We start from the raw sequence: 16,642 nt of genomic DNA on the forward strand, positions 1-16,642 counted from the left end.
CCTCGCTTGCCCCCGGCCGCCGAGCTCTAGGACGCACCGCGCTAAACCTAGGGCAGCTCCGGGCTCTCTGGCCAGGGCCACCACCACAAGAAAGATGTTTAAGTGCCGCCATTTTGCATGGTGGCAAACAAATTTCTTTGTGACTTTTGTTTTCCCGCCCAGATCTTGCGGTCCTCTGAATGGGTGACGATGTCGACCCCCGGGGCGGGCGGCAGGGCCCGCGCCGCGGCACCTCCCGCGCAGCCTCTCTGCCAGTCGGCCTTGGGACCAGGCCCGGTGGGAGCGGGGGGCCGCAGGGCGCGCGGGGGCCGGCCCTCGGGGCCTGGAACGCCTCCCCTCACTTGGCGCTCCTTTTGTGTGTCCCGAAGTCATCGCCCACCCTGGCACACGCACACGCAGCCTCGCCGTTTCTCACCTTCTCGCCTAGGCCTCATCTCCGCTCCCCAGGCAAATGGGGCCCAGCTCTTCGCATTGGGAGGAGGGCTGGCCAAGGCCTCCAAAAGGCGCGTGTGGATCGCCAGTGGCAAAGGGTTGCGGCTTTCCCCTGGGCCAGCGTGGCCGCGAACGCCTTCTGGGAAGTGGCCCAAGACCAGAGGCCCTGGGTGGTGGGGAGGGCGGGGGGGGCGCAGGCAGGGCCGGGCGCAACTCCCACAGTGGGAGAAATGGGATGAGGCCCGGCTGGCTGGGTTTGGCGCGTGGTTCCTGTCCCTGAGAACCTCTCCGTGCATCTGCAAGGGGAATGATGGCCTGGAAACGGGAAACGTGAGACAGTGACCTGGAAAGCCACCCTCGGTTGGGGAGGTTGGAGTGCAGCAATGCAAACAAAGCTGCTACCGGGGAAGAGGGGAAACAGAGGTGCACCGCAGCTAGGTCACAGGAAAGTGCAACAAGCTTGTTTTCCCGGGTGTTTAAAATGCAGCCCCAGTTGTAAAGTGTGTGAAATTACGCACTGGTCTCTTAAAGAGTGCCTAATTTATAGTAAATAGCAAGGTCTTTGTAAATGGCTTTATTATGTTGTTTCTTGTTAATTGTTGAGAAAATCCCCATTGTTGAGTGTGAAAGGCTTTATGAGCTAACCTGGTCCTCGGCGCAATCACAGGGCAGTAAATGGCCGCTCGGCCTCCAAGGCCCAGCGCGGGAGCCGTCGCCGGCCGAGAGTGCCGCGGGGACCTCTGGAGGTGCTGCCTTGGCCTGGGAAGAAAGTGGCCAGGCTTTCTAGGTTTTAATTAATGGGAAGGCGTGTTTGGAACTCGCAGGCCCCCAAAAGCAGCTGGCTGAGTGCGGCAGGGGGAACCGGGCGGGCCGGGGGGACCCCGGCCGAGAGGGCAACGGGGAGGCCGAGGGGCCCCGGGCTCCCCTCTACGGCCACAGGCCGCCGGGGGTCGCGCCTAGGCCTGCGGGTCTGGGGCGCCGGCTCGAGCCGCGCTGCGGTGGAATTAGATCTTGGGCTTTGTCTCCAGTTCTCCAGACGCTTGGAACGCGGAATCGGGCCGGTTCGGCCAGGTCTGCGGAACCCAAAAATGCCTACCGGGCCTGGAGACCGCAGGGTCTGCGGGACAGAGCAGGCTCCGGGGACAGCTCCAGGCCCCAGCTCAGGCCTCTTGTCTTTTGTTTAAAGGGATCTCCATCTCTCTCTTCTTTCCCTCACCCCCTGTTTCTTTCCCCTCTCTCGCCCTCTCTTTTTCTCCCTCTCTCTCCCTCTTACACACACACACACACACACACACACACACACACACACACACACACACACACACACTCCATTAGAAACTAAAATGGAATCGGAAGACGAGAAATAAGAGGAATGGGTTTTGGTTTTGTGTGTTGAACAAGGAAAAAGAATGTCTTCTTTAAGATAAAATATTCCTATCTCCTTTTCCCATCTCCTCCACTTCCCTTTCCACCCAGTTGGGACCTGGAAAGGGTATGGGCAAAACCAGGCAGGCGCTGGATTCCTTGGATTAACTTTGAGGAGAGGACCCGTTGGGGTCCTGCAGGACGGGAGAGGACAAGCGGAGAGTGCCTCCCCGGCCTCGGCCCCGAGGCCTTTCCCGGGATTTAGGACCCGGTGGGTCGGGGGAAAAGCAGCAGCCGCCTCTCCGCAGCCTCTGAGCTCTGGCAGTGCAGTTAGAAGGAAGACAATTCCTTACTGGGCCTACAAGGGTGGAAGAAAACCTGGGTTAGGTGGGCTGCATGTGAGGGTTTAGACATCAGCTAATGCAAATCACAAGGAGATGTTAATTCCAGTCGGAAAAGCCTATATTCAGCTATCTTCCTTCCCTTCTAAGATGGCCCTCTGCTTGCTTGCGCGCTAGCTCTCACCAAATTAGCTATTACGTGAAATCCCCCTGGGTTTAAGGCACTTGTTTCACGGATTCGCGTACAACCCATATTAACTATGCACTTTCTGCTATTCCTCTTGTGACTGTCCTTGCCTCTTCCTTCTTTGCGGAGAGTATGATGGATTTTATTTTAGCCCAATCGATGAGTGCAAATACTGGGATAACACAACCCACACTTCTGCAATGGAGGCTGTTTTCAAAATTGAGTTTAGGGATCAATACTAAGTCGAAATGCTCCAAATTGCACGAATTCACCAAATTCAAGCCCTGGGCTTCCAAGCCCCTATCCTGACTGATTAACGCACTCTCAGATAGCTGTGCTTCCACCGTTCCTGCCTCTCAAAACAGGATGTTTTCGTCTAGTGTATTTGGCTTTCCCTAAAGATCACTCGGGTTTGCTTGGAAAAACACGACCCCAAAACCTGTGGTGTGAAACTCTTGTCGATGGCTTCCATACAGGTCTCCTCTGACATTTGGCTTGCGGACTGCCATCTCCCTTTCTTTATTTTCCTGGGACCGAACAGCAGCACCTAGCAGTGCCATGCTCCGAAAACGTTTGCTCAGCTGAATAAATGCTTTACTGGTCAGGGAGCAGCCCTATCCTGTGCCACTACTTAGCTCCCACGCTGTCTTCTTCGCCCAGAGCTGAGCTGCTTCGATTGCAGCACAGCGAGCTCTCTATTCTTTTCCGGCTGCGGCCATGGCTGCGGGGCGACTGGTGCCTAACCGGGTGTGTGCGTGTGGCGGGGCGGGGGGCGCGAGGGGGACAGGGCGGGGAAGGGCAGTTGTTGTCCCCTTTTGCAAGAAATGTTTAAGGCCGTAGAGGTGTGTATGTGGGGGGTGGGAGGGATTCCAAAAGAGAATCAGAAGAGCTTGCTGCCCACAGATGTGTATGTATATAGTCTAAAAAGAATATATGGGAAACAACCCAAATACCTAGGATGCCAGGGTGTCCCTGATTCCTTAATTCCTGCTGTCTGGATCTTCCTTCAGAGTAGATAACTGGAACAAGAAAGAAAAAGGTGGAGAGATAGTAGCAGGCAGTCTAGAGGCCTTCCAGTAAGATGCAGTTATTCATCTAATCATTGCCATCAACACGTTTGTGTTGGACCCTTTTTGCATGGAAAAGGCTCAGCAGTCAGTTGACTTAGACCCTAAAATATCACCAGGCTAGCAGAGGGCAGCTCTGCAAAGGCCTTCTCCAGCCCCAGTGCACAGAAGGAAGGGAGGGAAAAGAAAAAAAGAGAAACCACCTGAGTGGCAGCTTACCCTCCTCGTCCTCAAGCCACCAAAACAAACAAACAAACAAACAAACTCAGAATTCTCCCGGAGGCTGGGAGAAGCACATGTAGGGCACCGGAGGTTGAAATGGAATTTCTGTTGTTAGTGCTTGCCCTCTTTAAGATCAGTTTAAGTTGGTTCCAGGAAAAACACAATACTTGTGGTAAATGATGAGCAGTAGAAAGGAAACACTGTGTGGAAGAGAGGCTGCACTGAGTGGAGGTAGCTGACCTCCTCTCCCTTTCCTGTAAAAGTTAGATATATAAGAGCTCTGAAGGCTACCACTTGGTTAGTAGGCAGGGGTTTCATTCTCAGCAAGGGCCTAGATTCTTGGATATTCAGGAATAAAGACACATTTTACATTCATTCTCTCATCTCTACCCACCCCCCCCAACCCCGCCACCGCCTCCCTTCAAATGAATACCCTGATTGTCAGTGGTGCAAATGTCTGAGATTAGTTTTCTTCCTCTACGTTGGGTCCAAATATGCAGACCAGTGTGGCTGGTTAAGCTTTCAGATGTCTAGTTATCCTATCCATTCAAAGTCAAACCTGCATGATATAATGGGAATTGCCTTGAACAGGTTTATTTACCTTTCTCTCCTTTTCCCTGTATCTTCTGTTTTCTCTCTCCTCCTACTCTTTCAGCTTTTCTCCTTCTTCCCTTCCCCCTACCTAAACCTTGCACCCAGGTGAAGGCTATATTGGAAAATACCCATATTTAGTAATATTTGCCCCAGAAGTGGAAAGAGGGTAAGATCTGGACTTAAACCAATGCTGAGAGAAGCCTGCAGTGATCCTGAGCTTCCTTGCTGGGGTGAGGGGCCAGGGCTTTCCAGCCTCTTGTCCTGCATGTGCTGAGCTATTCTGGTTAGGCTATAAAAAACAGCATGTATCTCAAGACCAGGAGAGCTGCACTCCATAAACACATGGCTATGGTTCTAACATGCAGCACATTGCCAGATGCAAACGTAAAGAGATGCTTTTAATTTTGTTCCCAGTGTTATACATCATGTGGCAAATTGGCCTTCAGGAAGCCAATTTTTATTTTTTCTGTTAATAATAAAGACTTTTTAAACAAACTTAAACATTTATGATTGATAATTAAAAGGGTGTACATCACTACTACCGGAATGTTTCTTATCTGATTTTAAAAAGAGGTGGGATCTCTTTTTTTTTTCCCCCCTTTCCTAAATAAGGAAGATTTGTAAGTGGAAGATCTTGGTTAACATTCAAATCATTCAAATTGTTCAATTGTTTTGCTACTCATGACTTTAAGAAAATTAAAAAATATATTTTAATTATTGTGTTTTTTATCCTTTTACATCTTTATGCACCATAAATTTAAAAGTAAATTAGGAAATTAGTTGCGCACTTCTGTTATCTTCTTTAAAGAAACTACCTCTGAAACATCTACTTTCCCTAATATAGCCAATATTTCTTATTATCTTATACATTTCAGTCTGTGTTTGTATTTTAAGATTACCATTAAATAGGAGAAAAACAACTTATTTTGTAGAATGTAAGTTGGAAAGAAATATAACTTATTTTGTAGACTTAAGGAGGTTACAAGTATTTCTAAATTTTGTCCTTTCTGTGAGTCTCTAACTGGTTTATCTGAAAAGGATCTGATCCTACCACACATGAAGGCACTACATATAATATCCTGACACAACAGAAGGATTTCTAGATGAATTGGAAGCATCCTGATTGTGAATATCCTATCTTTTCCTGTTTTGAACCACTACTTTAGTGTATACTCCAAGATTGATTTTAACTGTGATCTCCTTCAAGAAAAAAAAAAAAGTGCAAAAAAATAATATTAAGAAAAAGAGAAGGCTGGGCATGGTGGCTCATGCCTGTAATCCCAGCACTTTGGGAGGCTGAGGAGGCAGGCAGATCACTTGAGGTCAGGGGTTTGAGACCAGCGTGGCCAACGTGTTGAAACTCCATCTCTATTAAAAATACAAAAATTAGCCCGGCATGGTGGTGGGTGCCTGTAATCCCAGCTCCTCGGGAGGCTGAGGCAGGAGAAACGTTTGAACCTGCCTCGGGAGGCAGGCAGGGGTTACAGTGAGCAGAGATCATGCCACTGCACTCCATTCTGGGCGACAGAGACTCTGTCTCAAAAAAAAAAAAAAAAAAAAAGAAGGGAAGCAGGAAGTCTTTTATGAATTCTGTTAGAACCATTGATCCCAGTTACCTGCTATAATGTGAATGGAATCATTATGGCTGTTCCATTGACATGGTTTCTTCATTCAGGATCCTGGCCAAAGGAATAGCATGTCAACGTGTAAAATTTTAGCCAAAGATAAGCCATTACAATAGAAATCGTGATGTGCAAAGTCTCATTGAAGCCAATGAAACTGAGTGTAATATCCATATAGCATTCTCATCTGCTTGCTCCAGGATTTAGTATGCAGCTCTGCATCGAAATGAGATTATGCATATAAAATGCCAATATAGAATACACTGCCCAATAAAACATTAGAAAAGCAACTTACAGCCCATATACATGGGCTTTACTTAAATTTGAACTTCACGTGCAAAATAAACCACAGTGCCATCAGAACACTAAATCTACAAAATGTCCTCACTCTGGGTTTTCATGCTTCTTTCTGCATGATTCCCTCAGCCCCCCTCCTATTCAAACACAGTTCTTTTAAGGGCACTCTTCAAATCATCTAACAATTCCCAAAGGGTATTCCAGGAGTCTCTTAAAGTGTCTTTCTAAATTAAAAGGCTCCAAACAATTTAAGTGCATTTTTGAACCAAAAATATCAGAAAATATTTGGGCTTGCAAACCTATGGGTGTGTAACCAGAAGAAAGGGACAAAAGAGAAAACACCCCCACAGTGGATTACAAGGTTATGGGACAGGTCACTAGGAAAGGGAAATAAAACTGAATGTTAGGTTGGGCTTGTAAATTATGCACCTTTCAAGGAAAGAGGTTTAAGGTCTCTTCACTGAAGGGTTTTTTCCCATCCATTTTGCTATTAATTCTTAACTCTTGGTAGGCAGTTCTTTAATGAGGTTGTTTGTGGCAGGTTAATTTTATCCAATCTACTAAGCTCCTCATTTTCCCTTTTAAGTGCACTGCTGCCTACAGCTTTCAGCATTTTCCATACCAGAAGAAAACAGAATAAACGTGAAGTTGCCTGGCTGGGCTGAGAATTAAAGGCTTTATGTGGACAGATAAACAGAGGACCTGGACAGATGGGAGTGGGAGGGTAGAAACTGGGCTGAGTTGAGGGCATGAGGGAGAGAATTCGGTCTTAGGAGAGCAATGATCCTAGGAGTGTAATATATTAAATATTGCAGCAATCGATTTCAATACCCCAAGTGGACATGGGAATAAAAATTCACCAACAAGCTGAAGTGATTAGGAATGCTTTGTTGTGAAGAGAAAAATGTGATTTTCTCCAGATCCTTTTTGTTCAGGTTAGAAGAGGCCTAGACAATCCAAGTGTAGGCCCTGGACTCTCCATTTGGGATATAGCCCTAAAGGTTAGTCATATCTCAATGGTGCTTCTGCTTAGTGAAACGGTGAGCCTTTGTACCAAGGGGGATTAAATATCAACCACAATTATGGGCTGGTCACTCTGGGAGCTTTCCTCCCAAATCAGAGAAGAGCACATTTTGGAGAGGCTGCCTCTTTCCTCTGCGTTAGTCTTTGTTTCAGCATCGGGACAAAGCAGTTGCTTTGCACAATTCTTCTTTCACTAAAATCCAGGGGAAAATGCACAATATGGTTTACAGAAGGTTGATTCACAATAGCAGGCCATAAAAACAGCCTTTGGTGCTACTTAGGGAAGAATATTTTTGAAATGTCATTCTGGGGACAAAAGTATGAAACTGTGATCCATGCAGGGACAAATACCCACTACCACACATGATTTCATTAGTGATTTCATAATTGGGTAGGATTTTCTGTTATTTATGTTTTTTAACTGAATCCAGCTCTTAGACATTCATGCTATGAACTGTGTTCTCTCAGTCCAGGAATCTGTTTAGGGATTTGGGGTAGTCACTGTGGAGGCTGCTTGGAGCGGGGGGATTGTTTTCAGTCACAGCCTGATGGGCAAAGCCTGGGCTCTTCACACCGGGGACACCAAGTCGGCTGCTAGGGACACACTGCTGGATGCCTGCATGCAGCGGCGGCAGCTCCTGCAGCTGCCTCCTCCTTCAGTGTGGCTGCCACAAATCTGAGAAAGACATGCAGCATCATACAAAGGATTTCTTTAATGAGGATGACTTCCTCAGAGCGACTGTAGACTGTGGTTCTGCTCTGGCCTCTCTTTCCCTCTACTCCATCTTTTCCTACCTGTGATATCCTTCCTTATACACAAGCCTGGGGTTGGAGAAAGCAACAACCCCCATCCCCCAACACATACACACACAACCACTACTCTCTCTCTGATAACCCAGAGGCTGATTTCTATTTTACCCTGGTAGTTGAGTGAGGATGGACTGAGTCAGGCTAGAATTGCAGAGTTGGGCAAAAGCAAACATGTCTCTCTCTCTCTCTTTATACATATCTACACCTCCTCCCTTCTCTACCATGGTCTTCTACTCTCATCAGAAATGATGACTTGCTCTCACTTGGAGTTTGGTTGTAAGTACTAGATGTATTTGTCTGCGAGGATCTCCTTACCTGGGAATGGTCCAGGCAGGAGGAGGAACCCTAAGCCCATTTCTTGGGAATCTAATGTGGGCTGACCTTGGCTGGATTAAGGCTGAGATTGGTTATGCAACAAAGCACCTAGGTTTTCGCAGCTTGAATCTCCCTGGCTTTCTGTGGAGTGATGACTGGCTACAAGGAGGCTATTATGCCTTATAAAGCTATTTGTCTCCCCAAAGCTACATGGCCCATTCCTCTCTTCAGGTTGGGGAGAGGGGTAGGTTGGGTCCAGTCAGGTGCAAGAGTAAAATTCACTCAGGAAAGTTACTTTGAGAAAGTATTAATAGTTATTGCAACCAGTTATCTCTCTTCTAGAGTGTGGGAAAGACTGAGTTATGGGGCAATTTGGGTAAGAAAGGAATCGTTCCATTTTGTGCTGATCCCCTTTGGTCATCTTTTATTCTTCATCTCCCCTGCTCCTCTTCCTCCCCGCCCCCCATCCTTCTCTTCCCTGCTTCTTCTTCTGCCTTTCCTCCTCCTCTTCTTTATTTTAAATCATGTCAGAAGAACAAGCACCAATGGGCTTACACTGTGAGGGCCTCTGCTGCAGCTGAAACAAGGCCTGGCTGTGTCTAGGCAGGTGGCACAGAGAGCAGAGATTCTTGTTCTTGTGTGACCCAAGGGTAATTTGGAGAGAAGGAATCACCTTGGGGGAAGACATGTGGGTGGGGTCTCTCTGTCCCAGGTCACTGAGGGAGTTTCTGGGCCCAGGGCCTAAGCCGAAGAACCCTGAAGGCCTGCTCTGGTGTAGGGTACCTGTTGCTGGGAGCTGTGTGGGGAGCCTCTGGTCCCCCGGCCTACTGTAAGTCCTGGGGTTAGGTCGGGCTCCCCCTGGGGCTGCTGGATTCACCTGTCATTACGCTCACTGCCCAGGGCCCCTGACAAACCTCCACAATGTGGGGCTGAACAAGGGCGCTTAAGGTTCACTGATCTGTGTGTAGAACTTTGCAAAACTGCAAATAAGCGAGAAAATTTAGCTATTCTTGTGACGGGAGATACAAGTTTGCACTTAACATGGAAGCATGAGAAAAAGGAGGAGGAAAAAACCCTTTTGGCCCAAAGCCCCACTGTAATCTCCAGAACAATTTCATTTCCTCTGCAGCACCCTGGCTACCCTTGCCCAGGCCTCAGAAAGGTCAGGGGGAGAAGGAGCTTAAGAGCAGGGTGGGGACGCAGAGGGGTGGCTAGGCCCTTGGCCAGGTCGCAGGTGAGGGCCGGCTGGATGATGCGAGCGCACAGGATGGAAGGCCGCAGGACGAGGGAGGGGCAGAGCCACGGCTTTTGGAAGGGTTTGGTGTTTTCTAGAGGGCTTTTTCTCAGGAATTTGCACGGTCCGCCTCTGGGACGGCTTATTGGGGCTCTCCCCAGCCCCGCTAGCAGAACAGGTCGCAGGGAGCTCAGGTTTCCGCCGAAGCCTCGCGCCGCCTGGCCTCCAGCACTCCGCCGGCCTCTGCCAACAGGCCTTTCCCGCTTGCTGAGAAAGGGAAAAGCGCGCGCCCCGGGCCCGGCGGGCTGAGATCACGTTTGTGCCGAGTAACTCCGGTACTCCCGGGGAAGCCAAACTGCTCCCTAGCAGCTGCGTCAACGTCGCACGGCTGCGCGAGCCGGAGAGCGTGTTCCCCGGAAGGGGCTCCCGCAAGCGGCAGCCGAGATCCCCAGTGGTTGCGCGGCTGCCGGGAACCTGCGGGTCGCAGAGAGAAGCAGGCCGCGGGAAGCATTACCTCTCCCCTCCAAAGGGGAACTTGGAACTTTTGAACCCTTTACTTTAAAGTGATCGATCGTGCTCCACCAGAGAGCGGCTCCACCCCCTGTTCCCATCTCCGCCGCCTTCCCTTGTCACCTCGGCTCTAAGTGTTCGTGGAGGTCGCGCGGGGCGCGCGGGGTCGTGCATTTGGCGCTCTGTGCTGCCAATGCGAGCACCCAACACCTAAGCGGCTGTCGCGATTTTGGAGGAATCCCGATCTGAGAACCCAGAACTGGGACATTGGTGCGTTCCTCCTTGCCCACAGCTCCCTAGGTGCAACTCGCCAGCGATAGCTTTTCCCAGGAAATCCGTCCCTGCCCCCCTCCAAAGAAGTCCTCGCAGGAGCCGGGCTCCGCACTGGGAGGCTTCAGGGAATGGAGCACTGGGGCTCAAAGCCTCCACGAGTTAAGCTGATTATTAATTTGTGCTGGTGGGAGCCAGTAGCACGCTCGACGCCTTTGGCTTTGGGAACTGTCCGGGAGCTGGGACGGAGGCAGGAATGACCCAGGGTTGCGACTGGGAAATGCGAGTTGCGGAGGCTCCCGGACGTATCTGAGTGGGCTGGGTAGAACTCCGGGGACAAAGGTTGGCTCTTCCTCGCCCCCAAATAAATTCCTAGTTAACTAGTGTAGACTAAACACGTTAATAGTATTAAGTGGTGAAAAGAGACAGGGTTGAAAGTGGGGGCATGTCAACTGGACCCAGACCGGGTCATACTTCTCTGGTGACAAATCAGGGTGCTTCCGATACGAAAATAGAAAATAGAAATGTAACATTCAACTGGACAAATTAATTTTTGACGGATTTACGGTATGATTTTCTTTCAAGCAGTATTCATTGGTTCTTTCCATCCACAGTGCGGTCCAAAGACAGAAATATAAACAAGCACTTTTTGCTTTGCGGAAACCCCTTAACAGTATCTCCCAAAGAAAGATCAAGACACTTTGTGAATTTTCCCCAGATAATGCCTCATATTCCGAATGACTGATCAGAGAACTCCGGTATTGTTAAATAAAATGAGAGGAAGGCGAGTGACGTGGGAGTCGAACAATGGCATTTCTGAATCAGTTTGCTTGATTGACATTTGGGAGCTTCATGACCCCAGGGAATAGGACTCATTACGGTGAATACACCAAAACATCAACCAAGATTAGAACTCTAGATCCTGTTTTAATCCCATTTCAGTCCAAATTATAGTGGAAAATATAAAATCCAAGTGGAGAGAATCACTTCGTTATATATTGACCTAAAGTTTTAATTATACTAAGGGGGAAATAAAAGTGGAAACCCTATATACTTTCCAACACTTTAGATAGAGCACTGACAAGGAAAACGCATGGATTTGGTAGTGGAGGTACTAAGAATATTTGTGTGGTATAAAACATGTCATACTTGGGAGATACTTTATTGGAAAAATAAGTAGAGTTTTTTGTATATATGAGAAAAATATCATAACCTTTTCCACTTAAAAAGTGAAGATCATTCTGATGCCCCAAAATAACTGAGGCTAAGAAATAATTAGATACCTTAAAGCTACAGTCTAAATTTCCATAATGGGAAGACTTCTCTCCAACATGGGAGGGGAATTTGTTTTTTAATGTCAAAGGTTGTGTTAGCATGTACATTTAACCCAGGAAATTGTAAGAACTATCTTCAACTCAAGTTGGAAAAAGGGAATGTGTTTGAGCAAAGTCTATTTTTAACAACAGAAAAGTGTGAGTTAAAGTGGACTGTGTGTTAGGTTGGGAATATAATCATGGCAAATTCACTATACAAGTATTTTTGATTCTTCAGTGGAACTCATCCTCAAATTTTAGAAACTTGAAAAATTGAAGTCTTAACTATTGTGTTATTAAACTGAACCAAGAGATCACAGAAAGACAAAGCTGTGGTAAAAGATGTTATAATTATATTCTCATATATTTAGTAGGAAAATCACAGCAAAGGAAATGTACCAGGAAGATATGAAATAGAACAAATATGTCACAAATAATGGAGTAGAAGGAGTTGCTGCACAATATAGCTTCACAATCTTATATTTTGAGGGGTAGGTTTTAATGAGAAGCCTCTACATTGCATGGGAACTGGGAGTCAGAAGAATTATTTATGCAGTAAGAAGGAACAAAAATTAATTATTAGGAGCTCAGTAATCACCAAATAAACTCTAAGCTTGGAGGTTAAAAATAGACGGCTATCTTCATGTTCAATTATACAGTATCAATTACTAATACAACTGATGTTTCAGTGTCTCAGCGAGACCAGATACCATCTTGTATGGAGATATCTTGGTATTAATTAATGACTGCTTTATTCTCATTATTCACAAGGAAAAATAGGGGTCGTGTCACATTAAAATTAAGATTATCTTAGTTTATCTGGGCTCTTAAACAAAGATCATTCAAAGTAATTATATTTTGAATTAACCGACGTAGGCAATTTATCTCTTTTTTGTTTGTTTGTTCAAAGACAGGAAAATAAAGATCAGAAATAAACAAAGTTTCATTTTGAAGATAGAAAGAACCAAACAAACATGTCTTGACTTTTGCAATATTTCCCTTGCTAAAGGGGGAATGAGGGAACTGTAAAAGACGTGACTTTGCAAAGTCAAGTCCTTTTTAAAAGACTCGGATCGAAATTCTTGCTATGCAACAAGGATTCAAGTTTGATTAATTTTCTGCAAGCGACGTGACAGCGGTGTTTTAAAAGATTAATTAAAATTGAAGTGATACGGAGCAGGAATTCAACCTGCAGAGGCGTCCCTGGCGCCTTAGGGGGCTTTGCAAGCGAGTCCCAAGCCCGAACTGCGGGCTTTCCCGAGCCTGGGACGCAACTCCCCGTCTCCTGGAGAGGAACGCGGAATTTGGCAGGGCGCCCGCCTGGCCGCCTGGCATCCTGAGCTGGCCGCCAGCTCTCGGGGGGTGGGGCCGGGGTGTGTCCTGGGGAACCCGCTGCTGAAAGAACAGCTAGCGCAGCTCGCGACGAGCCCAGTGAGGACCAGGGTCACGCCGAGAGACCGGAGGGGGCTCCAGGCAGCCTGGAGCTGACGGCGCCGGGCTGTGTCCTCTTCACCTGGGGGTGGGGGGTGGTGGCACGTACTTTGTGACCCGGCTGGTGCAGAGCCCCCTCTACCGTGGGAGTTTGCAGGGGTGTGGGGGTGTGAGTGGCGCTCCGCGGACTCGCGTCTACAGTACAGAGGACATGCAGGGTTCGGCCGGGGGGCGGCTGCACCGGGGCCTGCCTCGTGGACCTGGACTCGGGACTCCGGGCGGCCCTGCCCGGTGCCATTGCCTCAGCCACGTCTCCCACCTCTCTGCTCGGTTTCCCGCCCCACCTTTCCCTTACTCCCGCATCCCTGTCCCCTCGCTTCCCTCCGCGACGCCTCCATCCGAGTATGAAACGAAGCTGAACGCGTTGGTAACTGTGCTCAAGAAGATACAATCGCGGGAGCCCTCAGGGTGGCGCATGGCGGAGAGGCGACGCGGGTGGCGCTGCAGAGGGTACGGTGGGGGGCGGGGAAGAGGGGGGCGTTCGCGTGCTATTAGCTTCCCCAGGGCGCGGACCACGGTGTCCCCTTCTCTCCAGCTGGGGGTCTTGGGTCCTGGCGCTGAGAGGGCGCGCCTTGCCTCGCTGCCCGGGCCGTGCACCCGTGGGCCCCACGGCGACGCGGCGGGGGCGGCCCTTGCGACCTGCGGCGGCGCCAGGAAAGCCCTGCCTCTGCAGCGGGTCCCAGGGGTTGGGGCCTGGAAGGGTCCCTGGGAATGCTCCGCGCCGAGAAGGCTCTGTGGTTTCTCCTCCCCCACACGTCTCCTTGTCCTCCCCTCTTCCCGGGGACCTCGGAGGTGGCGGGGAGGTGGGAAGGCAGGCGGGCTTGCAGACCGTGCAGGCTGGGGAGCCGGAGCTCGGGAGCTGGGGGAGTCCGAGTGAGAACGGAAGCACGCGATGGAAGGGGCCAGGGGAGAGGGGGACGGCACCGGGGAGGGCTGGGGTGTAGGGCAGGCGACAGTCCCTTCCCCTCCGAGTGGCGCGGGGGACCTCTTCCCCGGGGAACCCCCACCCAGCCGTTCCCAACCTCGAGAACAAAGGGTCTGGGAAGCACGGTCGGGGTCGGGGAGCGGAGGTGGAGGGAGGCAGGAAGGCAGGCGGTGGGGGTAGGGGAGGGCGCCTCCCCACGTTTTCTCTCGCGGCCGAATGATGGAAAGCTCCCTCCTGCAAACGCCTCACTGAGGCCGCTTCTAAATCCGGGAGGGCTCGGGTTCCTTACCTAACGGCTGCACTTCGATCCCTTCCTCCCCCAGCGTCCCCACCCCCTCCGGGAACCGGGGCCCCGGAGCTGCCAGGCCCGCTGCACGCGGCGGCGCGGGAGAAACCACGGGACAGCAGCGACCCCTGCAGGTACCGGGCGCCTCCACAGCCGCTGCGCCAACCCTACTCTTAAGGTGGCACCACCGGGTTCCCAGCCCGCGTGCGCGGCTCTCGTGGTCCGCAGCCCACAGCCCTGGCTCCATCGCTGCATGTCTCCCTCGAGCAGCGGGCCTGACCGTCTGGAACGGCCGGAGTGTGCTAATCCCTGCTGCTATCTGCTTGATCCCTTGACCCTACCACCTGCAGGACTTCGTCCGCGGATGCCCAGCTAGCGATTTCGACAGCCGAGATTGAAAATTCCCTGCGAGTGTATGAGGATGCGTAAGTCTCGCTTCAGGGAGGAACGACCAGAATGGCATTTCTTTAAGCCTAAATCAAATTTTTATTTTCGTTTATAAAAAGCAGAAGGCCAGCAGGAAAGGGTCGCGGAGGATTGGCACGACCACAACCGTAGGACTCTTGGATACAAGTTTTTAGGGTGAGACTGGGCGGTCCAGGGTTCTCCTTCGGCGCTCCCATCTCGCAAACTCGTGGGCAGGTGCAGTGCTAGAGGCCGGGGGCAACGGCGGACCCGCAGGGTAACCTCGTCTCGCGCACCTCTCGAGCCCCCAGCAGCAGCCTACTCTGTCCGCATGCTTTGTTTATTTGGTGACACCAGGGAAAGTGGAGAAGATCGAAGTGCAGTTTTTCTTTTTTCTTTATTTTTAACGGAATGGTATTAAGTTAATGGTATGTGTATGTGAACTTATGGTATGTGTATGTAAATAGTATGTGTATGTGAACCCACAATCTCTTGGAAATAAATGTCCTCAGCGAACTCCAGATTTCTAGGGGAAACCTACGTGCCCAGAGCAGGAAACGCACAAGCCAATCCAGGTTCCGGTGCCATCCGCAGTAAATTCCCTGCCTTTTGCTCCAAATTCCTCCGCTGCTTCCAGGAGAGCGACCCCCGGGACTCCCGCACACCCAGGACCGGGAGCGGCGGAGCAGAGGGCGGGTGCTAGGGCGCGGGGGAAGGGAGGCTGCCTGCGGACCTGGGGCGCGCAGTTTCCCAGCACCGTGGGAACCTCCAACCCCGGGGCTCTCGGCCTAGGCTCCGCCCTGCCAGGCCTGGGGCCTAGCGGCCCCCCTAGTGGGTCCTACCGCGGGGAAACCGAGTCCGCGAGCGGGTCTGGCCGCCGCGAGGGAAGCTCGCCTGGGCAAGTGCCCCGCGGGGTCAGACCCTCCCCAGGGGTTGCAAACCGCAAGCGAAAGTCGAGAGGGGCTGGAGCTTTTCCTCTAATCCGTTTTACACTGTGAAAACCGCAAGCCTGTCGCCCAGGCGGCCACTTTTAAATTGGGAAGCAAATAGACGAAAAACCAAAACAAACGTAGGAGCAGACTTTTCCCAGTTAAGTTTCCCCTCAATAAAAACCTCGCTTTCTGGGAAAGAGAGAAACTAATCCGCGCTCACATTTGCTGTCTTGGAGATTCTAGGGGCACTGGGTCGCGCAGGACGCGCGGCGACAACCCCAGTGCGCATGGAGCAGCCTGGACTGTGCCCCTCTCACCACCTCCTTCCCAGGCTTCTCCGTGCTTCGCTGTCCACTGGGGTCCCGCCTCTCCACGGGTCACGCCGAGGTCATATACTCCTTGCAAGGGGTCCGTGCTTTCTCGTTTGGCCTGAAAGGCACATGTTGGCGCTCGATGTTGAGGCACAGTGTGTGGTGCGCGTTGATTTGTCTGCTGATCTGGGTTTCTTCCAAGCACCGGGCAGGAAGTGTAGGGGTTTGGGTCGCCAGTCCAGGGGCTCGGGAAACCTCCAGGCCAACCAGAAGAAACGCTTGCAGACACCTTTCTAACGTCACAGTTTCCCCCAGGGGAAAAAGCAGAAGTTGCCGGGCACATCACTCAGCACCCGGGCAAACTCTCCACTTACCTCGCGCCCTGCTAGGGAGTGCTGGGGGCCTTCCAGGAACCCCTAGATGAGCAAGCAAAGCCACAAGAAGTGGGGTAGGGAACGCTCACCAGATAAACCATGCGCCAGACTTAATCAGCCTGTAATGAATACTTTAAATCTAGGCCAGGTGGGCTGAGTCTTGGGATAGTGAGTGTCTCCTTCCTATGTTGATGTATTAAGGATTCCATGTGGACAATTATTTTTAGTCAAATTTGTGGTCCTGGAGATAGAAAGAGGAAAAGAAGAGAGAAGAAAGACAGAAGAGCTTTATTGTTTTTATATTAAAGAAAAGAAC

The 16,642-nt window shown here is 50.4% G+C and overlaps 1 protein-coding gene across 1 annotated transcript; it reads left to right on the plus strand.

Annotated features, from left to right (window-relative positions):
- Positions 1-13,244: 13,244 nt before the first annotated feature.
- MIR1915HG (MIR1915 host gene) lies at positions 13,245-15,032 on the plus strand. Its single transcript, XM_010367589.2, has 2 exons — positions 13,245-13,543; positions 14,342-15,032. The coding sequence occupies exons 1-2, from the start codon at positions 13,245-13,247 to the stop codon at positions 14,637-14,639; spliced, it is 597 nt and encodes a 198-aa protein (XP_010365891.2). The 3' UTR covers positions 14,640-15,032.
- Positions 15,033-16,642: the final 1,610 nt, after the last annotated feature.

The sequence above is a fragment of the Rhinopithecus roxellana genome, chromosome 11 (genome assembly GCF_007565055.1).
Source record: "Rhinopithecus roxellana isolate Shanxi Qingling chromosome 11, ASM756505v1, whole genome shotgun sequence".
Classification (NCBI taxonomy): Eukaryota; Metazoa; Chordata; class Mammalia; order Primates; family Cercopithecidae; genus Rhinopithecus; species Rhinopithecus roxellana.